The sequence below is a fragment of the Dasypus novemcinctus genome, chromosome 10 (assembly GCF_030445035.2).
Source record: "Dasypus novemcinctus isolate mDasNov1 chromosome 10, mDasNov1.1.hap2, whole genome shotgun sequence".
In the NCBI taxonomy this organism is placed as follows: domain Eukaryota; kingdom Metazoa; phylum Chordata; class Mammalia; order Cingulata; family Dasypodidae; genus Dasypus; species Dasypus novemcinctus.
Window position 1 is genome coordinate 34,324,847 of NC_080682.1, and position 27,950 is coordinate 34,352,796.

The following is a 27,950-nucleotide window of genomic DNA, read 5'->3' on the forward strand; positions in this document are numbered from 1 at the left end:
AATAAAATATTTAATATTAAATATTATTTTCTCTATTGCTTATTTTTTTAAATTTCTTTAATATTCTATTATTATTTACTCTATAGAAGACCTGTTGCTGTGCAACTGTAGCTCTAGGAATAGATTCCTTAAGTTTTCCTACTATGATTGATAAATTTCTTTTTTGTTGTTGTTGTTTCATTGTGGAACATTCATTGCATTTGGTGAATACATATTGGAGCACTGCTGCACTGCATGGATTATAGTTTACATTGTAGTTTATACTCTCCCCCAGTACATTCAGTGGGTTAAAGCAGGATATATAATGTCCAGCATCTCTCCCTGAAATATCATTTAGGACAACTCCAAGTCCTGAAAATGTGGCCACATCTCATCTCTTCTTCCTCTCCTTGTCCTCAGCAATTACCATGGCTACAGTTTCTTCCATTACTAATCACAATAGTTCTATAGTAGAATACCAGTAAGTTCACTCTAATCCATATTTTATTCCTCCATCCTGTGGTACCTGGGTTGGTGATGTCCACTCCACCTCTATATTAAGAGGGGACTTAAATCCCACATGGTGGATGGATGCAATTCTCCTACCTGCAGTTGTAGGTACTCTTGGTACCCTGGTATGGTGGTTGACCATCTTCACCTCCCTATTAGCTGACCTGTGGAAGTCCAACAAACCAGAGAATAGGAGCTGCAAATCTGCTGAGGCTCAGGGCCCAGCTGGCACATGGCCAGTCCAGAGACTGAAGTCTCTTGGGCATATACCAACCCCAGCACCAACAACAGGTTCAGTAAAAGTGACAGAAAAGGCATGTGTAGAAAGTTCACATCTCGGTCCAACTCCATCACACTCAGGAACACAAATTCCAAAGTAGGACAAACTGACAAGGCACCGAAATTCAGAGCTAACTGCCATGATGGTAGAACCTGTGTGTCCCTGTAGCCCTCAGGAGCATTGATATCTGGGATTCTATCTAATTTGGCTGTGTCTGGGATCCTGCTGAGGTGTGCATAAGTGTGATGCTTCTGATTATTTTTCAACTGTTTTTTGAAGATGCTTAGTCATATAGACTCATTTATCTTTACCATTTCCCCCTGTTATTCAAGGTCTTTTTCTCATTGCATCACCAGCTAGTGATTTATAGTAACCCCTCAGTTCCAGAGAGGCTCATCCCTGGGAGTCATGTCCCATACTGTGGGGATGGTAATGCATTTACATGCTAAGTTTGGCTTAGACAGTGGCCACATTTGAGCAACATGGAGGCTCTCAGGAGGTAACTTTTAAGCACCCTGCAGCTCTAGGCCTAGTTGAAATTTTAGACACACAGTCTCATAAGTTTAGTCATCAGTATCAAGGGCTCATCCCTGAACCATCCTTCTTCACTGGGCTTTGCAATTGCACTTGGGGGATTGTTACTTTTCCCTTGGAGAGTGTGACAGAGTCTGCCTGGGTAGGAACTCAGTACTCCCTCAGTGGTTGTTTGTAACTGTAACTACTATGAAAATACCCAAAGAATACCTGAACATTTTTTTTTACCCTACATACATGCCCTGGAGACCTCCCTTCCAACCATGTGTCCCCTCCAGTGTTCCTCCCCTACCATTGTTGAACCCCTCTGTGGGCCACAACTTCTTCAAAAATGAAGCCTAATATACTGTCAAATTCAATTAGTAGGAAAATGAAATAGTAATGATAAGTTTAAAGATTAGAAATAGAATACATACTAGTTAAGGAAAACTAAAATAAGGTAAAAAATAAATTTGGGTATTAAAAATGAAAAAAAAAATAAAACTTTATTTTTGACATTTTGCCATTCATCACTGTAATAGGTTTTGCCCTGTATGTACAGTGTCAAGGTAATTTCACTCCTTCCTCAGTGACTACATCCTTTTTTTAAAATTTGTAATTTTGCCTTCAAAAAGTTTTAGATCACAGTAAAATCACATATACAATATAGGGGAATCCCATATATCCAACATCAAACCTTTCCCTTTCCCCAGCAATGATCTTATTACATGGTCATGTTATATCTGCTGCAACTGATGTGCAGATATTGAAACATAGCTACCAAATATGGTTCCATTTTGGTTTACATTATGGCTTCTATTTTAGCCTATACAGTTTTCTAAATTTTCAGTTACATTATGGTTTACATTATGGTTTATATTTCAGCTTATACACATACAGCTTATATTTTGGTGAAATGTAACACATCCTATGTCCATCATTGCATGATCTTCTGGAACAATTCCATTGCCCCCCAGTTACCCTTTTTCCCATCTATTTTATTCCTTTCTCTCCTTTCCCTCAAGATCTCAAATCTTAGCAAATCCTAACATCACAATTGTAGGCTTTAGAAACAGAAGAACAAACTAAACTCAAAGTGAGCACAAAGAAGGAAGTAAGAAAGACTAGAGTGGAGATAAATGAAATAAGGAATGAGAGAGAGAGAGAGAGAGAGAGAGAGAGAGAGAGAGAGAGAGAGAGAGAAAGAGAGAGAGAGAGAAAGCAAATAAGTAAAATTAGAAAGGAAAGGGGAGAGGGGAGGAACTCTTGGAAAGTTGAAGTAGGTAGGCAGAGCTCAATTATCTCACACACAAAAAAGGAAGGGCGAAGATACCTGAGGGAACATTGGGGATTTGCAGAAAAGGAAAGTGTTCCACCTTAAACAGGAGGAAGAGGGACAGAGAGACAAAGAGGCCAAAGGAAAACCATGAGTTACTCACCCCTATGGCTGGGAATGGCACATAAACCATACCTGCAAGACAAATGACTTCAGCAAACCCCTGTCTCACTGGAGCCAACTGAATGGGAAAGAACCTTCTCTGAGAGGAAGAAGTATCTGAAGGAGTGTGGAGAATGGTTTCTTTTCAGTGATTTTGGCCAGTTTAGCTTTCTTTGAACTCAAAAAAGACCTCAGCCAACACTGAAGTGACCTCAGGTAAAGGGAAGGATCTGATCAGGCAGGCTGTAACATCCAACTGCTCTGGGAAAGAGAGGAAGGAATTAGGTTAGTGAGGGGGTAGACACAGGCATCTAATCAGTCTAGCTCTGGGAAAAATTGTAGAAGCTCAACTCTGCTGAGGGTACAGGGTGGGAAGAGCCAGATAAGTTTTCAGATGCTTAGTTACCTGTGGAGTGGATGTAGCTCATTGTAGGAACTCCTATCTTGTATATACAAGGTCCCTGGATCTATTTCTGGTACCAACTAAAAGAAGGAATCCAGAGAGTTTCCCCCAATGGGTTATCAGTCACCTTATGGCAAGTAATGTGTAGACTGAGTTTTTTTTAATTTAGATTTTTTTATCTGTTATTTTTAATTTTTTAATCATTTTTTATTCTTTAGTATAGTCATTAAAACTTGGCTCCTCTCTAGTGGAGGGCAGGCTGCAGGATGATTTATTGATGAGCCTGAAAATGTCCCTGGGGGCCTAAGAGGGAAACCTGTTTTTTCTGGCTTATTTTGTTTGTTTGTTTGTTTTGTTTTGTTTTGTTTTTCTGCTTGTCTTATCCTTTTCTTTGTTTCTTTTTTCTTTTATTTATTTTTAATTTAAATGTTTAAATTTTCTATATTCTGTTTTCACTGCCTCTTTTTCATTCTACCTCTTCTTGTTTGGTCTTCATTCTTTTTCTTTTTCTCTTTTTTTTCTTTTCTTCTCATTTCTCTGGCCTTTTAATTTATTTTTTATTTGTATTTTTTTCATTTCATTTTCTCCATTCTACATTTTTTTAATTTTTTATGATTTTTTACTAGTATTATTTATTTTTCTGGCTTTTGTATGGTTCCTCTGCTACTTTTTAAAATTATTTTTACATATTCCTTTTTCTCTTTTCTCTTTCTTTTTCTTTGTCCTAATATTTTCTTGAAGGGAACACAGACAACTACAAAGATATACAATAAGATGGAGTCAAAAGTAGACAAAAAGGAACCTCACCACACACTCACAAACTCACACAAAATAAAATGTTAGGGTAGGAATAGAAACTAACTAACCGAATAGACCCATCAAGATAAACAGATGCCTAGACAGCAATAAAAAATTATAAGGTATACTAAGTAACAAGATGACATTCTCCAGTCTAATGAATAAACCAAAAATCAGGAGATGCAGAACATGGAACAATTAATGAAGGATGCCAAAATAAATACCAAGAACCAATTTAATGGAGTTAAGGAAGAGATAAAGGATATTAATAAGACACTAGTGTGTTGTATAAATGCATGGAGACCAACATAATGAGTGGGAAGGAGTTGGACTCTCATCCTGGGGAGGCCTGATATGTTCTCAAACAGAGGGGTGCTTGGAGAACTGAATATTCATGTCCAAAAGAATGACAGAGTATCACCATCTCATACCCTACACAAAAAATTAACTCAAGAGGGATCAAAGATCTAAATAGAAAAGCCAAGACCATAAAGCTCCTAGAAGATCATAAAAGGAAGCCTTTGTGACATCTTGTAGTAGGAAATGATTTCATAAACTTTATACCCAAATCATGAGCAAAGATAGAAAAATAGAAAAATGGTACCGCCTTAAAATTAAAAACTTTTATTCTTCAAAGGCATTGTCAAGAGAGTGAAAAGGCAGCCTAATAATGGTAGAAAATATTTGGTAAGCATCTATCCAATAAGGGCCTAATATCCAGCATATACAATGAAATCTTACATCTCAAAAATAAAAAGGCAAACAACCTATTTTTTTAAAAATAGGTAAGAGATTAAAACAGACACTTCTTCAAAGAAGAAATACAAATGGCTAAAAGCAGAAAAGATGCTCACTTCACTAACTATTAGGGAAATGCAAATCAAAACTACAGTGAGATATCTTATACCTACTAGACTGGAAGCCATTAAATAGGGACTACAAGTGCTGGAGAGGATTTGAAGGAAAGGGAACACTTATCCTTTGCTGGTGGGAATGTAAAAAAGAGTACAGTGACTGTGGAGGACAGTTTGGTGGTTCTCAGGAATTTAATTACACAACTGACATAAGCTCCATAAATCCCACTTCTGGATATATGCCCAGAAGAATTGAAAGCAGGGACATGAACAGATATATGCTCACCAATATTCACAACAGCTTATTCCCTATGCCAAAAGTTGAAAACATCCCAAATGCCCATCAAAATGAATGGATAAGCAAATTGTGATATGTACGTACAATGGAATATTACTGAACTATAAAAAGGAATGCAGAATTAACACACAGGATGAAATGGATGTCTCTTGAAGATCTTATATTGAATGAAGTACACCAGTCACTGAAGACAAATATTATGTGACTTCACTGATATGACTTAAGCAAATTGAGCAGATTCACAGAAAGAGAGTCTGGAAGCTAGGTAAACAGAGGAGGGAGTTGTGATGAGCTGATGCCAATATGGGCAATATGTTTCATAAATCTGAAGAGTGTAGTTGGCAGTAGTTGGGCATGGGAGTGTTGCAGTGATGTGAGGGAGATTCTATGGTGCTGGTCTGTGAGGGGAAGTGGTAGAGGATTGGGTTGGACTATCCATGGAAATGGGGGGAGGGTGGGAGGAAGGAGCAGGTGAATTCAGGGGATGTACAGGACTGTGGTTAAAATTATAATGGTGGGAATGATCTTTTGACAAATATGGCAGGGAAAGATTACTGGTGTAGGGTGTTATGAGGGTTTATGCAGGATAATGTTCACATGGGGCATAACTGGATGGATTATGTAAGTCAACCCCTCAATATTATTATTGCAAGTAACTATAAATCTTTTTGTTCAAAAATTGAAGCTTAGTGATTACCATAGTTTCTCAGAGAAGGGGAAGGGAATAATAGAATAGATGGAACATAGGACATTTTTAAAGCATTAGAATTGTTCTGCATGATCTTGCAATGACAGATACAGGTTATTTTAAATTTCATCCAAACCTATAAAAGCATACAATGCAAAATGTAAACAATAATGTAAACAATTGACCATGGTTAATAGCAAAACTTAAATATTTGTACATCGACGGTAACAAATGTACCATCTACAATGCAAAATGTTAATAGGGGAGAATGGAAAATGGGGAGTGCATTGGGTATATGAACATCACTTATATTTCTGTGACCTAAAGCTTCATTGAAGATAAAATGAAAAAAAAAAAAAAAAAGACACTGGAGGAATATAAGAAAGAAATTGTCACTATACATACAAGACAACAAATCTTACAGTGATGAAAGGCACAGTGACAAAATTTTGCCATTTCATTTATAGTTTACTTACTTAAACCTCTACTGCCCCTTTTACGTGAACCTGCTATTAACACTACACTAGTTAAACATATGTCCCTGAGACTTAAATCTTGGGTCTGTTCATATGCCTGTTGAGCCCTGAATGTCAGTATAGCTGACAACACCTACTCTCCAGTTCACTGGACTCACCCAGGATATCTAACAAGGAAATGATGATAGACAACCCCCACCCCAAGGAACAGAGAGTGTCTGCAACTCCAGACAAGAAAGTTCAATTAATCTGCCCCAAGAGCTCTAAGCTCCCTCTCAGTTAGAAACAGAGTATGCATCACCATCCCCAAATCCTCAAGATTAGGGAATGAACAATGGACAATAGTAGACTTATTATTATTCTATTACAGATATTATTTTTCTAACAATGAAAGAACTTTTATCATTGATGTGGAGACACTGGCCATCAAACGTTCTGAGCAAGGGAGAGGAAATAATAGATGTAACACAGAGACATTTTGGGGACTTTGGAATTGTCCTGCATGCATAGCATTGCAATGATGGATACAGGCCATTATACATTTTGTCACAGCTTGTAAACTTGTGTGGGGAAATGTGTAAACTATATTGTAAACTATAGTCCAGAGTTAGAAGCAATGCTTCAATATATGTTCATCAATTTTAGCAAATGTACCACATTAAAGAAAGATGTGGTTAATGTGGGAAAGTGGGGACGGGGTGTTGGCATATGGGAATCTCCTAAATTTTTATGTAACATGTATGTAATCAAAAACTTCTTTAAGGCGGCGGACTTGGCCCAGTGGTTAGGCCATCCATCTACCACATGGGAGGTTCGTGGTTCAAACCCCGGGCCTCCTTGATCCATGTGGAGCTGTCCCACGTGCAGTGCTGATGCACGCAAGGAGTGCCGTGCCACGCAGGGGTGTCCCTCGCGTAGGGGAGCCCCATGCATAAGGAGTGCGCCCCGTAAGGAGAGCTGCCCAGCATGAAAGAAAGTGCAGCCTGCCCAAGAATTGTGCCACACACATGGAGAGCTGACACAACAAGATGACACAACAAAAAGAAACACAGATTCCCATGCTGCTGACAACAGAAGCGGACAAAGAAGATGCAGCAAATAGACACAGAAAACAGACAACCTAGGTAGGGGGAGGGGAGAGAAACAAATAAATAAATCTTAAACAAACAAACAAAAAACACATAAAACTTCTTTAAAAATGAAAAGTAAAAAAAAAAGATGTGAAGGAGGGGGTAATAAAATCAAGGCCACAGAAATAAGCATGAATATAAGAGCAAACTATGAGCAACTGTATGCCAACAAATTTGATAATCTAGATGAAATGGACAAATTTCTAGACACCACAAACTACATACACTGACACAAGAAGAAATAAATATCCCTTGATTACATAATGAAATAAAACAAAACAGGATTCTTGTTGTAAATGCATACTTTTCAATTTAAGACAAGATAAAGTGACGATGAACAAAAGAGACTAAATTTAAGAGACATAACCAGCAAAATAAACATAAAAGTATTATAGATTATATTTACAGATTATATGAAAATAAAAGCAACTGGATAGTTGAAGTTTTCTTGCCCTGTATTGATAAGGTTTCATGACCATTTGGTTGGACTCTATTTCCAATACCTTACTTTGAACTGGACTATCTTCTTCCACAGGAAATTGAGAGCATCCACTTGATTTAAAGCACTCTTATTTACAACAAACATTAATTTTACATATTCTATATTCTTTGTTGTTCTACATTACATTAAGTATGGGGTTCCAATTCTTATGTAGAACACTACTCATGTAGAAGTCGGGTATTGATGGGTACTTTCAATCATTTAGAAAAGAGGCAAGAACTAAAATATTTAGTACTTAATTTTAGTATCATGGATTGATTCCATAACATATGTGAACTTGATATTTTACATTGTACTACATAAATATTCTACAAATTATCTGAAAATCATCTTATGTGTGGAAGAGGAAATGCAGATTTAGGTATAGTATGAACAAGGGAGATTTATTTTTATACACAAAAAGCATGAATCTCAAGGGCATTGAAATATTTGAATTCAACTTCCTAATGTATCAGTTTCTCAGATGAATCAGTACACACACCCCTAGGACCCAGATTAATATTGACTGACAAACAGAGACACTGTTTTTGTTTTCTTTTTCAAATCTCTAGGTACTCCTGAGTTGCTATTTACTCAAAATACTTTTGAGTGCCTATATGTTATGCTGCATCACAACAAAAAGAATGAAATGAACTAGAAGAAACACCATCAGGTGAAACAAAGCTAAGAAAATGGGTAAAGTATGGTTTCATGTTGGAGGAGGTCTGATATGTTTCAGAGAAAGTTCAAGCTGGGCCTCCATGATAAAGTGACATTGGAGGTAAAATCTGAAAGAAATGTGCAATATGACAGTAAGAATTGCTGTAATACTTTGATGATGTTCTTTCATAATTTGCAAACAAATGTTGCACAGCAATACAAGGTATCGATGATGGGATATTTTAAGGAAATTTTTACATGTTACTCATGATTGTTTTTGCTGCATCCCATAAGTTTGGATATGTTGTGTTATCATTTTCATTAGTTTTTAGATAGTTATTCATTATTTTTGAGATTTCCTCCTTGATCCACTGTTTTTCTAAGAATATGTTGTTTAACTTCCAAATCTTGGTGCCAAATCTGGGTCTCTGGCCCTTGCAGATTTCCAGCTTCAATCCACTGTGGTCAGAGAAATTATTTTGTATGATTTTAATCTCTCTGAATTCATTGACACTTTTTCTGTGGCCTAGCATGTGGTTTATCTTGGAGAATGATCCATGTGCACTTGAAAAGAATGTATGTCTTGCTGTATTTGGGTGTAATGTTCTGTATATGTCTATTAGATCCAGCTCCTCTAATATTGTGTTCAAAGTCTTTTCTTCTTTACTAATTCTCTTTTGAGATGTTCTGCCCAAAGTTGACAGTGGTGTATTAAAGTCCTCCACTATAATTGTAGAGGCATCTATTCCCTCACTTTTTCCCAGTGTTTGCCCCATATTTGGAGGCACCTGTGTTAGGAGCATAAATGTTTATGATTGTTCTTTCTTCTTGAAAGATTATCCTTTTCACTAATATGTACTGTCCATCATTGTCTCTCATAATTGTTTTGCATTTAAAGTCTATTTTGTCTGATATTAATATCGCTACTCCTGCCCTTTTTTGGTTATTGCTTCCTTGTAAGATTGTTTTCCAGCCATTCACTTTCAACTTCCTTGAATCCCTGGGCCTAAGATGTGTTTCTTTTAGACAGCATATAGATGGGTCATATTTCCTTATCCAATTTTCCAGTCTGAGTCTCTTGACAGGTGAGTTTAATCCATTGACATTCAGTGTTATTGCTTTCAAAGAATTATTTATATCAGCCATATTTTCTTTGGATTTGGATTTGTCATACTTTGTTTGATTTCCTTTCTCTGTTTTTTTCTTTTTGGTTGCTTTTACTCTCCTCCAACTCTGTCTGTCTTTTTTTCTTTTTTCTTTCTGCAGAACTCCCTCTAGTATTTCTTGAAGGGCAGAATTCTTGTTGGTATACTCTCTTAGTTTCTGTTTATCTGTGAATATTTTGAACTCTCCATTATTTTTGAATGTTAACTTTGCTAGATAGAGTATTCTTGGTTGGAAATTTTTTTCTTTTAGTGCCTTGACTATGTCATACCACTGCTTTCTTGCCTCCATGTTTCAGATGAGAAATCAGCATTTAATCTTATGGATTCTCTTATGCATGTGATGGTTCTCTTTTCTCTTGCTGCTTTTAGATTTTTCTTTGTCTTGAGCATTAGATAATTTGACAAGTATGTGTCTTGGGGTAGACCTGTTGGGATTTATGCTCTTTGGAGTGCCTTGTGCTTCCTGGACATGCACATCCATCTCCCTCAGGAGGTTTGGGAAGTTTTCAGCCATTATTTCCTCCAATACCCCTTTTATCCCCTTTCCCTTCTCTTCTCCTTCTGAAATGCCTATAATGCATATGTTTATGCATTTTGCATTGTCATTCAAGTCCCTAAGTCCCTGCTGGATTTTTTTTTTTATCTTTTTATCAATCAGTTCTACACTCTTTTTTGATTTCAGATGTACTGTCTTCCACATCACTAATTCTCTCCTCTGCCTCTTTGAGTCTGCTGTTATTTGCTGAGAGTGTATTTTTTATTTTTTAATTGTGCTGTTCATCACAATCCATATCTGTTATCTTTTTGGGTATGGTTGCAATTTCTTCTGTATTCTCTCCAAGTGTTTTCTTCATATCCTTAATCTCTTCCTTCACTTTATCCAATTGGTTCCTAATATATGTTTTGAGAGCTTTAATTACTTTTTCAAAGTTCTGCTTCTCTTCCTGGTTTTTAGTTTGTTCATTGGATTGGGACATATTTTCCTCATTTTTGGTTTGTTTGTAGTTTTTTGTTGCTGTCTGGTCATCATTTTATTTTCACAGGTTTAATCAGTGCTTATCTTCTTTGTCTAGTTTGGGGTTTAATTTGTTATTTTTTAAGTGTGTGTGTTAAATCTTTTGTCACTTTGTTCCTTTGTTCTTCTTATTTTATTTCCTTGTTGTTGGCTAAGTTCCCTTGAAGTAAAATATTAGGGCCATAGAAAGCAAAAGAAGTAAGAAAAGAAAATGAATAATAGTAGTATTGATAGTAAATATTAATAGAGGAACCATGTGAGATCTAGGAGAATGGATATTTGACTCATGTAAGCTCTATAGAGTTCTAACAGTAATTAAAATAGAGTACATAGAATGAGACTGTAAACTGAATATGAGGAGGAATATATTATGAATTAAAAGGCCAGTGTGTTCAGGAGAGAGGGAAAGAGAAAAGAAAGGAAAATAATATAAAGAGGGAATAAAAGACAGAAAACAGAACAAATGTGTTAAAATACAGAGTCAGAAAAATAGGGGAGCAAACATAGAGAGGTTTAATATAAGAGAAACAATAAATGATGGAGGATAGAAAGATATAGAGGAAAGAGGATAGAGTTGGTGGCCAAAATAAATACACAGAGAAAAAAGGAACTCAAGGAGGAGGAAATACAGCAAATGGAAAGTGCTCCCTGCAGCACCTAATTAAAAAGAATAAAAAAGAAAGCAAAAAAAAGGACAAAAGGAAGGGGGAAGCAAACAAGAAAAAGAGAAAAAGAGAAAAAAGAATAAAGAAAGAAAAAAGAGCCTTGGTGGATAAAGAGGAAAGGAAAACAAGAAGATAAACAAGCAAAATACTAGATAAAGTTTCAAGCAAAGAATCCTTTTTGTAGTTAAATAAAACTCTTAGGAATCTGACTTTCCCCCTTTCTCCCTTCCTCACTTTCCTCTCTCCCAGGCAACAGCCTGAGAGGTCTGGTAGGAGATTCAAGTGGGTCCTTGTTGAACCAGCTCCACCCAGAAAACAATGACTCTTAATTTCCAGAGATAGAGCACCCACAACTCACCAGCAACCCCAAGTATGCTATTGGAAGCTTGGAAAGCACCTCCTACAGTTTCTCTCCTTTAGTGTGCTAAGAGAGGGCTAGTTGATGTCTGGTTCCATCTTCTCCCAGACCAAGTTTCCTATCCAGGTATTTAGGTGAATTGGGCTTTCTCATCAGATTTGCCACTCCTCTCTTCCCAGGATTTCACCAAGCCAGCCAGTATGCTCCTCCAAGCACACGCACACACACACACACACACACAAACACACAAAGAATGAAAGAAAAAGAGGGGTAGGAGACCAGAAAATTGAGCCCATACTCCCCCAGCCCTACTGCTACATCTCCCACTGAATCCCTCCCAGTCATGGTGTCAGTTCAAAACTGGAGGGCTAGGGCAATCCTGGACCTCCAGGAGGACTGGACTCAGGAAAGGGAAGTCCACTGCAGACTCAGGGTATGTATATCTGTGGAATGCAGGTTACTGGGGCTTAGGGGACACGGACCTGGGGATCATGCATCTGGGGATCACAGGGCCCAAGAATGCTGCCACACCCCTGACAGTTCTCAGGGAACACCATGGAAGTCAGCCCTAGGAGGAAGGATCCCACCTTCCCACAGCCTCTGACCTCCACACTTGCAACCCACAATTTTACCTTTAGCAAACACTACTTCTGTCACTGTCTCTCCAAATCGACATCCACACACCTCGTGCCTTACAAGCCCACAAAATAGCCTACCCTGGCAAGACTGCAAACCCACTCTGCCACCTCTTTGCAGGAGAGACTGTGAGATGCACTCACTCAGATGCCATCTTGTCAGATATGAATTCTTGATATGCATGAAAGGACAGGAGTTTGTTGATAAGATTCAAGCTATTAATAAGTATCCTCATCTTCTTGAACACATATTGTTAACTTCAGTCACTCCTGAAGATAAAAATGCTCATCCACCATTTGTTTATGTTGAACCTATAGAAAGTTCTTCAGAAGATGCAGCCATGAAGAATACACACGTGGTTAAAGCTGCATTGGAAATGGGCTTCAGTTAAAGGAAATGCTGCAGCCAACATATTCAAAAGCTGCTTAAAAAAATTGACTCTACATTATAGAAGAACTAATTTGTGGAAAAGAATGTGATGTATATTCTAACAGAATATGTTTCAGATTTGTCACTGGAAGAACAATTAAGGAAGTTGCAGGAAGAAATAACTTGTAAAGTGTGTATAGACAAAAAAGTTTCTATTGCATTCATTCCTTGTGGTCATCTGGTAGAATGTCAGAAGTGTGCCCTTTTTCTAAGAAGATGCCCTATTTACAGAAGTATAATAAAGGTAGTGTTTGTACATTTCTTTCATAAAAGAAATGTAGATTATGGCTAGTCTAAAGAGAAAAGTCCTTCTAATATTGAACATTTGGAGCCATCTGAATAAAGAAAGAATTGTTTTGTTAGTAGCATTCATGTGTTCTACTCTGCTTTGGTGCCAGTAAATCTTGCTTCCCCCCCTCAAAAAAAAATTGATAATATCATATCATATTTATTCTTAATCTCAGCTTATTTGCAGGAGAAGATTTATGTTTAATGAGCTATTTTAGTATATAAATGTGAACACATTGGGTATCAAAGGACTAATCACAGTGCTATGATGTATCATATCAGTAGTTACTGTGCTTGGTATTCTTTCAGAAAGCTTTCAGTATTCCTTAGGACTGTAATTTAAAAGACTGGAAGCCAGACACTCAGGTTTTTCAGAGTTATGCACCAAATTCACTTTGGTGCTTTCAATTTGTTTCTTAAATTTTTATCTTACTGGTAAACAAGCTTTTCCCTAATTTGTGAGAAGCATCTTAATAAAGTGCTTTAAAAAGATATAAAAAATTAAGCTACTAGAAGCCACATCATATTAAAACTTTATTTTCCTGATTATGGTTTTTTGAGATAGTTTTTCTAGAATGAAGAACAAAACTTCTTCAAAAGTATTTCTAAATATCCAACTCTTAATTAAAATATTTGCATTATTCTGGGAAAATGTTTAAGATTTCTAACATTCAAATAAAAGTTTCAAATTGTCAGCTTTAAAGTTCCAAATATGTTTATCCCCTGGTTTATCTGTTTCTTTCAAATTAACAATAATAATATTTCTGTAGGAAAGGAAATGATGAAAGCTAGGAATAAAAATGCACTCACTTATGCCTAAAAATATCTGTCCAATAGTTCCTTCAACAAATGATAGAAAAATAGACATCAGTTTAACATGCCTGAATTTCTCCATTTTTAATCCTAAAAGTAGACTCCAAGTAGTGCAAAATAGCATTCTCTCATAATTTTCACTTAAATTCAACATGGATTAATGTTTTTTTTTTAGCTTTCAAGTTAATACCTTTAGGCGGCGGACTTGACCCAGTGGTTAGGGCATCCATCTACCACATGGGAGGTCTGAGGTTCAAACCCCGGGCCTCCTTGACCTGTGTGGAGCTGGCCCATGAGCAGTGCTGATGCACGCTAGGAGTGTCGTGCCGTGCAGGGGTGTCCCCCGCATGGGGGGGGTCCCACGCTCAAGGAGTGTGCCTCATAAGGAGAGGCGCCCAGTGTGAAAGATAGTGCAGCCTGTCCAAGAATGGCGCCGCCCACATGGAGAAATGACACAACAGGATGATGCAACATAAAGAAACACAGATTCCCGTGCCACTGACAACAACAGAAGAGGACAAAGAAGATGCACCAAATAGACACAGAGAACAGACAACTGGGGTGGGGAGGAAGGGGAGAGAAATAAATAAATAAATAAATCTTGAAGGAAAAAAAAAAGAATACTAGTACATAGAATAAAAGAAAGGGGTGATTTTTCTACTTTGTTAACTCCATTATAAGTACTCCATAAAACATCATATGAAATAGCACGGTCTATGTTTTGTCAAGCTAGAAACAAGAGAGAAAATAGAAAGTATGTAAGAAATATTGTAAAAATGTTTTCCACTAGATTTGAGAAATAATTGAATTGTTTTTGAACCTATTGATCAATATATCAAAGACAATAAAGAATGAAGAAGAAAATGTTGAATTAACAGTAGTAGAATAAGAAGGGGAAGGAGGAGGAGGAAGAAAAAGGAGGGGGAGAAGAGGAGGGAGAAGAAGTGGAAAGGAAGAGGAGGAAAAGAGGAAGAAGAGGAAGAGGAAGAATAAGAAGAAAAGAGGAGGAAGAAGAAGGGGAAGAAGGAAGTGAAGGAGAAGAGGACAAAAGGAGGAGGAGGATGTAGAAGGGCAGGTAGTGTGGGGGATGAGGATGAAGAGGTGGTGGAGGAGAGAAGATATTAATAATATGCTACTTTGATTAGTTTTACCTAAAATACCCAGATAGATATTTTACTGGTAAATGTGGAATTAGACAGATAAAAGATATTTGGAAACACAGCTACATGAATAAGATTTAAAAGTAGAACTTCCATTTCTACTTAAGATTTAGAAATCTACAAACCACCTGTCCTCAAATTTACCTGTTTTAAAAAGCCATTAATCTAAAAATATATCACAATTTTTCATGAGCCCACCAGAAAGATGAGTTCAAAAACAGCCCAGAAATCTGATAACCAAGGAGAGGCTAGTCCCTCAAAGACGAGTTTGGGATAAATGAACTGTTTCACTTTGGCAGAATGTGCAAGAGATGTGGCCAGTATACAAGCACATAAGAAAAATACAAATACATCATAAAGAATTGTGAAATCAAACTGACATGGCACTGAACTCTATCTGCCATGAACTTAGAACTTGTGGATCTCTAGTCCTCAGAAGAAATCAATACTTGGGCTTGTATGGACTTTGGCTGTCTCTGGGACCCTGCTGAGTCATGCTTAAGAACAAACCCCTGATGAGCCCTGACTCTTTTTTGGAGACTCATAGCCACATAAGCTCATTTGTCCTTTCTATTTCCCCCTTTTATTCAAGGTCAAAAAGCAGTTTTAACACCTGATATTACATGTAGGCTGAGATATTCTTCTGGTCTGAGTTGACCTCTTTTATTCAAGGTCTTTTTCTAGTTACATCATCAGCTGGTACTTGGTAGTAATCGCTTGGCACAAGGGACGATCATCTCTTGGAATCATGTCCCACGCAGGGATGAAGGTAATGCATTTACATGCTGAGATGGGCTTAGCGAGTGGACATATTTGAGCAACATGGAGGCTCTCAGGAGGTAACTCTTAGGCATCCTGCAGCTCTAAGCCTAGTTCTTATTTCAGGCACACAGGCTCACAAGCATAGACATTAGTATTAAGGGCTCATTGTTGGGCCATCCTTCTTTATTGGTCTTAGCCATTGCACTTGGGGGACTGTTGCTATTCCATTGGGGAATGTGATAGAGCTCCCTGGCTAGGAACTCAGCACTCCCTCAGTTGTCATTCCTGAGTGATGGAGTTGAACTCAGATGTGATCTTTGCTCACAAGCCTCTTCTGTTACTTTTACTGGAACTATGGTTGGCACTGCGGTTTGGTGTGTGTTCAGGGGACCTGAATCTCTGGACTGTTCATGTGATAACCATGCCCTGAGCCTCAAGAGACCTGCAATTCCTACCCTCTGGTTTATTGGACTTACCCCAGCCAGCTCACAGGGAAGTGAAGGTCAACCACCACACCATGGAGACAAGAGTGCCTACAACTGCAAGCAGGAAAATTGTATTCATCATCCATGTGGAATATAACTCCCTCTTGATATAGATGTGGAGTTGACATAACCATCCCAGGGTCCACAGGATGGAGGAATAGAGTATGGGTTAGAGTGGACTTACTAATATTCTGTTCTGGAATGATTGTGATCAGTAATGGAAGAAAATGTAGCATTGATATGGAGAAAGTGGCCATGGTAGCGGCTGAGGGTAGGGAGAGGGAAGAAGAGATATGATGTGGGGGCATTTTCAGGACTTGGGGTTGTCTTGGGTGGTACTGCAGGGACAGTTGCTGAACATTGTGTATCCTGCATGGCCCACCGGGTGGACTGAAGGAGAGTGTAAACTACAATGTATACCACTATCCATGTGGTGCAGCAGTGCTCCAAAGAGTATTCACCAAATGCAATGAATGAGCCACGATGATGAAAGAGGTTGTTGTGTGGGAGGAGTGGGGTGTCGAGGGTGGGGGCTATAACGGAGATCTCATATTTTCTTAATGTAACATTAAAAAAAGAAAGAAAGAAAAAAAGAATTGTGAAATCCAAGTGTGGGCTAAAGTGTTGGTTGGAAAAAGCAGAGAGCCCAAGAATAAGGAGTTTGCATTTATTCTCAATCTCTTCACTGCAGGTTTTTTTCTAATTACTCATGAAAAAGATAGAGGGCAGGCTGGAAGTCATTCAGACAAGGTCACTGTGCAACATACATACAAAAAACCAAATATCCTCCCTTTCCTCTCTTATTAAATAAGAAACTGCTATTACATTAAAACTAGAGCTTTACTCTTACTGTAGACTGCCATAACAATAATTTAAATTTATTGAGATACCCAATTATAGAATTGCCTCCTGCTTTCTGACAGAATTCAATTAAAGAGCAAAACTCCAATTCCTTACTCCTTCTCCCTAGCTATCAAACCAAAGTCTAAATCATATAATAGTTTCTTTCTAAAACCCTCTTATTTAGGGACCACACATTTTTCCATAGCATCTGTTCTATCCCAGTGAAATGAGAAATAAAACCATTGTTCAGCCACAGATGTTCTAGGTAATCTTGGATAATGAACATTGAAAATTGTTAGGTTAAAAGATCTACTGAAGAAGATAAAAACAGGTATAGATACATGAGAAATTTCATCATAAGGGATATATTGTATTTGACAATGTCCAATGAAATGCTAGAAATAGAACATTAAAAAGCACACATGCACACACAATATAAGAAACAAAGAATTTCATCACCATGGTCATCAGTAGAGCAAATACAGCAGACTAAGAATTAGTGAACCTGAAGAAATCCAAATTTTCTTAGAGAACCTGAAGAAATCCAAATTTTCTTAGAGAAAACACTCTAAGAAAAACAAAAGTGAGTGATATCCAATTGCTGTGAGACATCAAACTTTTAATATGCACACATATATACAAAATATACATATATTACAGTAAGAATAGAGGGAGTGTATCAGACAAAATATTAAAGGAGATAATGGTAAAAGCATTTCTAAAAATAAGTAAAGGCATCAAAGCACAGGTCCACAAATGTTAGAAACTCCAGGAATGATAAAAACAAATAGCATATCACCCAACAAGAAAATACGTGGTCATTGTTGTCACTGTTGTAAAACTTACACAAGGAGAAAAGTATGAAGGTGGAGGAAAATACATATCTCATATAGAATATACCAGCTTTGTCATCAAAAATGTTACAGCCAGAACATAACAGAGGGACATGTTTAAAGAACTAAAATACAATAACTGTCATTACAGAATTCAATACCCCTGAAATATCTTTCCAATAGAAAAACAAAAAAGACTTTTTCATGAAAATTAATATAGACACATACACAGAAAGAAATAATTTATAGTTAGCAGTATTTTATGCCAACATTTTCCAGGCAGAAGGATTAAGTAAACAGAATGACTCTTGAGTTTACCGAAAGAAAAAATCACACTAAAAATGTAAAATTCAAAGGAAATATAATAATCATTGTATTATTAAATATTTAATTGCTCTAAAACTGGAACTTAGGTTGATGCATTTTGGGTTTGAGCCATAAATAGAAGTAATGTTATAACAAAATTATCACAAAGAAATCATAGTTATTAAAAATAAAGGCCACAAAGCTAGAAAGAATTTCTAAATATAAAAAATGACAAATATGCTTTCAAGATGAAAAATAACTCAAACAGGTATACAATTAAAATATAAATATTTAGGGAGCAGACGTAGCTCAAGTGGTTGAGTGCCTGCTGCCCATGTATGAGGTCTTGTGTTCTATTCCCAGTACCTCCTAAAAACAAAACAATCAAAAAAATCAACTATTCTTGGGGAACAGATGTAGCTCAAGTGGTTGAGTGCATACTTCCTATGTAGGAAGTTCTGGGTTCAATCTCAATTTAAAAATAAATTGAGAAAATATAAGTATAATGAATAATTTTTATGACATAATTTTAAAGAAGGTTTGATTAAATTAAATTGGTTTTAATTACCAGTATATTGTTAAACATTTCACTCTTGAATTTTATTTTAAACATTCAAAAAACATTCTGGATAAACAATAAGGTATGATTTTATTTTAAAAATCTTAATATAAATTGCAAAAGAAAAACTATTTTTTTTAAATTACTCTGGCTGAGGATTGAACCAGGGCCTCATATGTTAATATATATCATATTTTATATAGCTTAATTATGTCACAATATTTTATTTAGTTTTAGGATCAAATGCTTGAAACACTGACTTTTTGTATTTTTTATTTTTAACCATTTCTGTGTTTATTACTTAAGTTGACAAAAACAATTTATAAAATACCAGTGAAAATATGTTATAACAAAAGCTGTTGTATAGTCAAAATAGCAGAAAATGCAAGTTTCCACCTTACATATTTTACTGCAACTAGTGCTTTATATTCCTGATTTAATTTAATCCTTACAATAACTCTACAGAGCAGGGTTTAGTATTTATCTTGTACACTTGAGGAAAATGAGGCTTGAATTATCAGGGACTTAAGAGTCATATATCAAACAATGGAGGAAATCTAGAATCTAAACCCTGGAATGTATGATTCCTAAGTAAGCACCCTCAATCACGGCATTGTATGTCTTCTCTATATCTTAAATGAATTGTGCTTGGGAACTATTTTTGTGTCAAAATTTAGCTATTTTCCTTAATAAAATTCTCTGAATGGAACATGCATGGGGATTTAAGTGAAACAATTTAAAAAGACATTACATTTTCTTATTTTGCACATTAGTTGGCTGAAAGAAACACATGTATTTAGGTAGCAGGTTTAAAATATATAACATGATCCATTTCAAAATGGATTTCTAAGATCATATTTATGGAACTATTCAAGATTATGTTTGGCCAAGTAAAGGATGGCATAACAGAAATACAAACTAAAAGATTCAGGCATTTTAGAGAAAATCCAAGTAAATATCCTACAAGACATAACAAAAGCTGCAGGTACACTTAAATGCTCAGCATTACTTTCACTTTAATTGCCTGGAACCCCTCTCTTATGCAGGACTCTAATGAGAGCATTTTTTACTTCTTTGTTCCTAAGACTATAAATGAGTGGGTTCAGCATGGGGATAATCATAGTATAAAACACAGAGGCCACTTGATCCTTTCCCAAGGAGTAGGACTTCTTCGGTTTTAGATAAGTAAAAATCATGGTGCCATAAAAGATGGTGACTCCCAGGAGGTGGGAGGCACAAGTAGAGAAGGCTTTGCGTTTTCCTGAGGTGGAATTAATTTTCAGTATAGTAGAGAGAATGGACATGTAGGACACAGAGACTGTGATAAGAGACATCATAAGGGTGGAGCCAGCAACAATGAATATCATGATTTCAATGCTATGAGTGTCAGTGCAGGACAGGGCTAAAACTGGGGTTGTGTCACAGAAAAAGTGATGGATTATATTGGATTTGCAGAAAAGCAAACTGTTCATGCAAAGAACATTGACCAAGGAGTCAGTAAAACCAATCATATAAGACCCAGTGACAAGAGCATGACAAAGATTCCTGGACATAATTACTGGATAGTGAAGAGGATTGCAGATAGCTACATAGCGGTCATAGGCCATTGAAGAGAGAAGGAAACACTCAGTGGCACCCAGGAAGATAAAAAAAGACATCTGTGTGAAGCAGCCTTTGAATGAAATAAACTTGGTGGAAGTCAGTAAGTTTTCTAAGGTTTTAGGTGTGATGACTGTTGAGTAACTGAGGTCAAGGAATGACAGGTGACTGAGGAAAAAATACATGGGGGTGTGAAGCTGGAGATCCAGGCAAATTATCAGAACCATTCCTGCATTCCCCAGCACAGTTATCAAATATATCAGGAGAAACAGTATAAAGAGGACTTGTTGAGTCTCTTCAGAGTCTGTCAACCCCATAAGGATGAAGTCCGGTACATTTGTGTTATTCCTACTTCCCATAATAACATTCAACTTTTATGAACTGTTGAGAAATCTAAGGCAATACTTAACATGAATGACTTCACAAGGATTTTTGTTTATATGAATGATCCTGCAATTTAAAAATTTTTGCTTAAGGCTTCTAGAAATACCTAACAAAGAGCAGCTTGCAAAATATAACTAAACAATCTTAGTGTTACTGCCAGATATAAATTAGTTATAAATCATCATTTGGATGTTATATAATAGATGTTAATATATATGGCAAGCAGAATGGACCTGACTCTAATATAAACGCTTCCCTTTCTTAATACATTTAACCCACTAGGAAATATTATACTATAGGTGTTACTATTAGACACATTTTTAGGTGAGAAAAAGACAGGAAAATTTTAAGTAACTTATCCAGGGCCATATATTAAATGTTGACTCTGTGATTCTACCAAGATAGATAGACTTCAGAGAGCATGATCATAACATTTAATACCTGTTTATATTCAACATCGGAAAAATTAGCTGTGTTAATAAATAATGATAGAAAAAGTTTTAATGTTATTTACTTTTATTTTGTATTCCTTATTATTTAACACAAATAACAAATCATAAATTTCAATCTTAAAGAACTTTACTTGAATGAGTTAAGATTATAGATAACATGCAATTTTAATTTCTGGAAGATATCAGATTTCATGCAAAATTATGTTTTCAATATATGCACATCAGTTGTAGACTCTGATTCCATCAAATCTAGATTTCCATTTCCACACATCCTGGAATTACATTGGTAAGGCATAAATGAAATACATATGTATATACATGTGCTTCTGGTAATGTGTCCATTTTATTTGATCTGAAATAAAACCTTTTAATTTTGAGACTAATACTTACCATAAACAAAAGGTGGTGAAAAATTTTCTTTCTTAGGTGGTCTAGAAATTTGTCACCCTCAATTATTTCTCACAAATAAAACATATAAAACATATAAGGAGCCAAAAAATTTTGTAAGAGAATATTTGTTCCCTTTCAGCTAAATTAATATTAATTTTTCATGCATGCATTTTTGTTTTCTGTTGAGGTAAAATAGATCAACATAAAATTGTGGCTAGTCCCTGATCAAAAGCAAAGTTTGCCTATAATTTTGTATCATAAAATTCCAAGGAGTTACTGTGAATATATGTAGAGCATAGCATCCCTTGTCTGTCACCCTGATAAACCCACTGTACCTGGGGATCAATTTCCAAGGAAGATTTTTGGCATGATACCAGGAAAAAATTTCAAGGTGTGTAACAGAGAATTGTCTTCCTTTTAGAACCCACATAATTTTGAGCATGATTTTTCGGTATTCCTTTGTGACAGTCTAATTTTTTGAAGAGTAAAGAGAAAGCATTTCTAGAGAAAACTTAATTACTCAGTGGCTTGAAAGGCCAGATCATTAACCACCAGGGAGAGAAGAGTACATTTCTCACAATGAAACAATTTTATGTTTCAAAGTGTGACTATCTCAAGGGAGCAACATTATTCATTACACAAAAATTTGGAAACAACAAAATACAAAGAAAATAAAAATTATTCATAACTTTTGTTAATCTTCACATTCATTTTCTTCCAATTATTTTTCTGTGTATATAATGTTTATTTATATGTATAATTATGTATTTGCATAATTTTATCATACTGTTTTCAGTAGCTTATTCTGATATTCTCACTAAATATAATACATCTTGACCTATATTAAATTAGCCTTTTGTAAAACCTACAATTTCACAAAATTTGCATTGGATGGTGCCTCATAGTTAATTTCCCTCTAGGAGTGTGCACTAGCTGATAAATGGATATTTTTTAGGCATCATGTGGAAAACAGTGCATCCTTTTTGTTCATTTTGGAAGAGTTACCTAATTCATTTGTATAGCAGATGAGTAATTGTATTTATCTATTACAATATTTGCACACTTTTAAAATTTAGTATACTTGGCTTTTTTTTGATTAAAAGGAATATAAAAGGAGCAAGTAAAAATAAATGCTAAGACTTGTGATTTTTTAATTTAACAAACAAAGCTCACTTTCTCTAAAAATAATCAGTTCAAATATTTTCTTTTGAATTTTGCGTTAATTAATGGTAATGAAATCAATCTTCATTTAGACTGAGAAATAAATCTTATGGAAAAACTTTTCACAATCCAGATTTTCAGGAGAGAATATGTAGTGTAAGTAAAGAGGTAACAATTTATCTTCGAAGAACTTTGGAAGTTAAATTTTTTTCACTCATCGAACATTTAGACAGGTTGAGACAGATTTATTAGGAGACTAAACTGCGTATCAGTTTATTTGACAGTAGATAACCTTGACTTTAAACCAAATCAGTGTTTATAAGTAATTTTCTATGCTAATGTTACCTCAAAAAGCACTGCTTACTCTTTACAAAATCAATGAGTTTTTCTTCCCAGAGTTGAAAACAATTTTATAGCCATTAATCTTAGCTTTTATATAATATAAATAAAAGTTGAAGAACGACTAATTTACAGAACTAACGTTATGATTTTTAAAATTTTTTTATAGAATCTTCATTGCCTGGATTTGGAAGTTTTTAGAAAATTTCTAAAAGGAAAATAATTTTGGCAGAAAATTAGGAGTGAGAAGCAGAAAGAGAATTTGAATCCTTGACCTACATGACAGCAAACCATTAGAACTCTATCTCTGACAACTTCTCAATTTTATTATTTTTGTGATTTCTATTGCTCTGTTAAGTTTTCTGACAATTTCTGAATCACTTGTATTGAAGTTCTACTGAGGATTTTTGCATCTTTATGATAAATTGGATCTTTATTATTTTGTCCTATCAGTCACATCTCTGGAACAGAGGGATGTCTTCTTTGTAATATAGTAGAGCTAAAGTAGTTTTTATATGCTTGTACTTACAAAATATGTATTTATTCTTCCTTGTATTTTTCTCCTATCTCTCATGAATATGATAAAATTTTTTATTACTTTTTAGTTGTCTCAATAATTCTCTTTTAATTGGAATGATTAGTCCATTTATATTTAAAATAATTATGTATTTTCTATTTCTGATTCATGCCATGTGTTATTGGTCCTTTCTCCTTCTATTCTGGCTTCTTTTGGGTTAATAAAAAATATATTATCCAACTTTACTGTTTCGATTGGATTTTTTGACTGTACATCTTTTGATGACATTGAATTATTAAATTATTTTAGTGTACTTGAAATTAATATTGTACAACTTCACATAAAGTGTAAGAATCCTAAAACATTCTATTTCCATGTATCTTCTCTTTTCTGCATTGTGCCATCCATTTTATACTAATATAAATGACAAACATGGAAATATAATACTATTATTTTTACTGTATATAGTTAGTTGTCTTGTATGGAATTTATAAATATTTCCCATTCTTGGTGCTCTTCATTTCTTTTAGTAGATTTTCCTGATGATTTTCAGAAAAAAAATTTCTTCTGAATATCATTCCTGCCTATCATATCATGAATTCTTTTTCTGATATCATTTTCTTTTCAGACTGAAGAAGTTTTGTTAGCTTTTTTGTACTGCAGTACGTGGGCAGCAAATTTTCTGAACTTGCATTAATCTTAAATGTCTTATGTCACCCTTGCTTTTATAGAATATTTTCAACAGATATAGAGTTACTTTTCTTTTTGCTTTTAAATATTTTTTAGATTTTTTTTTTTTCTTTTGGGTTTCTGGCCTTATGGTTTTTGATAAGATGTCACCCATATTTGATGTATATTTTTCCTACAGGTAATACAATCTCCCTGAACCACCATGGTGCTTTCAACTTTACATATTTTCAGGTAATGCATTCTCCCTGACCCAACATGGCTGCTTTTACCTGTTTCTTTCTTTCAGTTTCTGTAGTTTGAGTATGGCGTGCCTGGGTTCACACCTATTTGTGTGTTTCTGTGTGTGTGTGTTTGAGTTGGATTTAGCTGCTTTAGGTTTTCAGAACTTCTTGGATCTATAAACTGATATTTTTCTCAAATTTTTTATAAGATTTCATTTACTTTTTCTTCATTGTTTTATTGACCCACTACACTATGTTTTTGATTACTTAGGTTGTTTTTGTAGTGTGAAAACATTTCATTGATCTGTTTTTCAAGATTACTGATACACTCCTCTATGCTTCCAATCTGCAGATTAGTTCTTCCATGTAACTTTTGTCCTGAGTATAGCAAGATGCTGTTAAAAAACGACAGCTTTTCTCCCAACTTAGGTGGATATGTCAGACCAAAAAAAGACTTGGACAAATGCAGCTTTGTGAGTAATGAACATTTATTTAGGGGACTTCGGTGGAGTCATCATCCTCAGCAGTGGAAAGAGACTTTTTCTGACCTAAAAATGAGAGGCGTCTTTTATTATGCATGTCCACTTATAGATGGTGAAGATACATGAGAGACAGCAGGACTTCTAAGGAAAGTAGTGTTACAAGATTTGCTGATCACTAACCAGTTAACAACCTATTCCCCAGGTTTGCTCTTTTAACTACTCAGGATTGCTGCTGCAAGTTGGGGAGAGGAAAGAGCAGGAAGGGTTGGGGAAGAAAATACCAAGTCATATACACCACACTTGTCATTTCAGATATTTTTATTTTCTATTTTAGATCACCTTGAAATATATTTGAATTATCCTCTTTATTTATTCTTATGGTTCACACTTTCTAGATTTGTCTTCTTTTCAGTATTTTTATTACATACTGTATTTTATGAAAGATATATTATAGAAGTTTTGGATTGTATTGTTTTCCTTTAAAGGTTATTCAGTTTTGTTCTGCAGGTGATGAATTAGTGATAGTGCCTTTTTAAAAATGCATTTTTTATTTTTTAAATGATATTTAAATTATACAAAATATACCCCCCAAAATATAAAGGATTCCCTTCTCTCCCACTCCTCACAACTCCCACCCTCCCCACATTATCAACTTATTTCATTTGTGTGGTACGTTCATTGAAACTGATGAGCACATTTCTGGTATTGCCATTAAGCATAGATCATAGTTTACATTGTAGTTTACACTCTTCCACTCAATTATGTGGGTTATGGCAGGATATACAATGGCCTGTGTCTGTTATTGCAATGTCATTCAGGACAATTTCAAGTCCTAAAATGCCCCATATGACATCTCTTTTTCCCCTCTCCCTGTCTTCTGCACCTCCAGTGGCCATTGTCTCCACATCAAAGATAGAATTTCTTCTATTGCTACAATTCCAATTAGTCTGTAGTAGAATACCTGTAAATCCACTCTATTCCATACTTTCTTTCCCAATCCTGAGGATTCTGGGTTGGTAATGTCCCCTCTACCTCTACCTCCTGGCCTGTTCTGGTGGATGTGGGTGCTGCAGTTTCCAACATGCAGGCAAGCAAGCAGGCAGTGTCGTTGCCGCGGAGCAGCTTCGGTGCCTCTGCGCCAGCATTGCGATTTTACAGTCCTGAAGAATCTCCTTTTTTACAAAAATATTTTTATTTTATTTTATTTTATTTTTTTAGTCCCTGCCAAAAAATTCCATTGTGGAAACCTAGAAATTTTATAAAGGAAAGAATTTGAATTCTTGTGGAGTGTAATTTTGTGTATGAGTTACGTTTAAAAATAAGAGTTTTCAGAAAGGCTAATAGGGTTAATTACTGATATATACTACATAGGCAGTAATTCTTTTACTATTAAAAATTTTTAAGCATTTGTGATGACACTAGAAGAGACAAGCTATATCTTTTCATGAATTGACTAGTCATTAATTGCAAAGTGAAGTGCATGATGTAAATTCATGTTTCTTAAATGAAAAATAGATTACCTAATTTTTATAAAGACAATGTAGGAAGTTTTTGTTCTGGAAAATTTACGTTTAATTTTTTATGGAGATATACTTTCAGGTACCTTCAATTCATCAAGTAAAATAAAGTGATATGCAAAATTAGTAAGAAATAAGAATAGTGGTTATGTTGGAAGAGGAATCAAGGATAGGAAATATTTAACAAAGATGGGATAGTTATCAGCTTGTGAGCTTTAAGCAATATCATATACACCATAATGAGCTTGGTTTCAACAAATCTTGTAAATTACTGGTTTCCCCAAATTTAACTGAACTTAACATAAAATACAATGAGATAAACTTTGTGAAATTAGCCTTTAGGTAATGTAACCATATGAAAACTTTAATTATATTTGTTTACTAGAATACAAAAAATATATTTTTTAATGCCTTAGTAAAGTGCTTTTAGGGCTCAGGGATACAAAATTTTTTCCCCTTTTGTAGCATATAATCAATAATTGGCCTGGTATCCAGGCACTGTAGCTTATAACCAAAAGCAAATTAAAGGCATAATTTAAAATTTCTATAGTTGCTTAGAATTTTGCGAACATAAGCCTTTTTTAGAATTCAGTTTGATTTTCTTTTTAAATATGACCATAGAACCTGTGGGTCTCTGCAGCCCTCAGGAGAACCAGCACCTAGGTTTCCATCTATCTTTGCTGTCTCTGGTATCCTGCTGACGCATGCATAAGCATCACCCCTCTGATGATATCCTGACTCTTTTTTGGAGACTCATAGCCATATAAACTCACTTGTCCTTTCTATTTCCCCCCTTTATCTAAAGTCAAAAAGCAGTTTTTAACACCTGATATTACATGGAGCCTTAGATATTCTGCGGTCTGAGTTGACCCTTTTATTCAAGATCATTTTCTAGTTACATCACCAGCTGGTGCTTGGTAGTAATCCCTCAGTGCCAGGGATCCCTCATTCCTCGGAGTCATGTCCCATGCTGAGGGGAAGGCAATTTATCTGCATGCTGAATTTGGCTTAGAGAGTGGCCACATTTGAGCAACATGGAGGCTATCAGGAGGTAACTCTTAGGCACCCTGCAGCTCTAGGCTAGTTCATATTTCAAGCACACAGGCTCACAAGCATAGACATTAGTATCAAGGGCTCATTGTTGGACCATGCTTCTTTATTGGTCTTAGCCATTGCACTTGGGGGCTGTTGCTGTTCCATTGGGGAATGTGATGGAGCTCCACTCACCAAGGACTCAGCAGTCTCTCAGCTGTCATTTCCAACTGAAACCACTATGAAAATATCCAAACCTTTCTATGTAGGCTGTATACATGCCCTGGTGAACTTCCTCCCAACCATGGGTCACCCACCAATAACAGCCCACATGAGTGCT

General features: G+C 35.6%; 1 protein-coding gene across 1 annotated transcript; it reads right to left on the reverse strand.

The window, feature by feature from the left end:
- Positions 1 to 19,842: 19,842 nt before the first annotated feature.
- Positions 19,843 to 20,784, reverse strand: LOC101423157 (olfactory receptor 8H1-like). Its single transcript, XM_004461574.2, has one exon. It carries the CDS (start codon positions 20,782 to 20,784, stop codon positions 19,843 to 19,845), a length of 942 nt encoding a protein of 313 aa, XP_004461631.2.
- Positions 20,785 to 27,950: the final 7,166 nt, after the last annotated feature.

Coding starts and splice junctions, on each gene's coding strand:
- LOC101423157 (XM_004461574.2), bottom strand. CDS start 20,784: ATGGGAAGTAGGAATAACACAAATGTACCGGACTTCATCCTTATGGGG.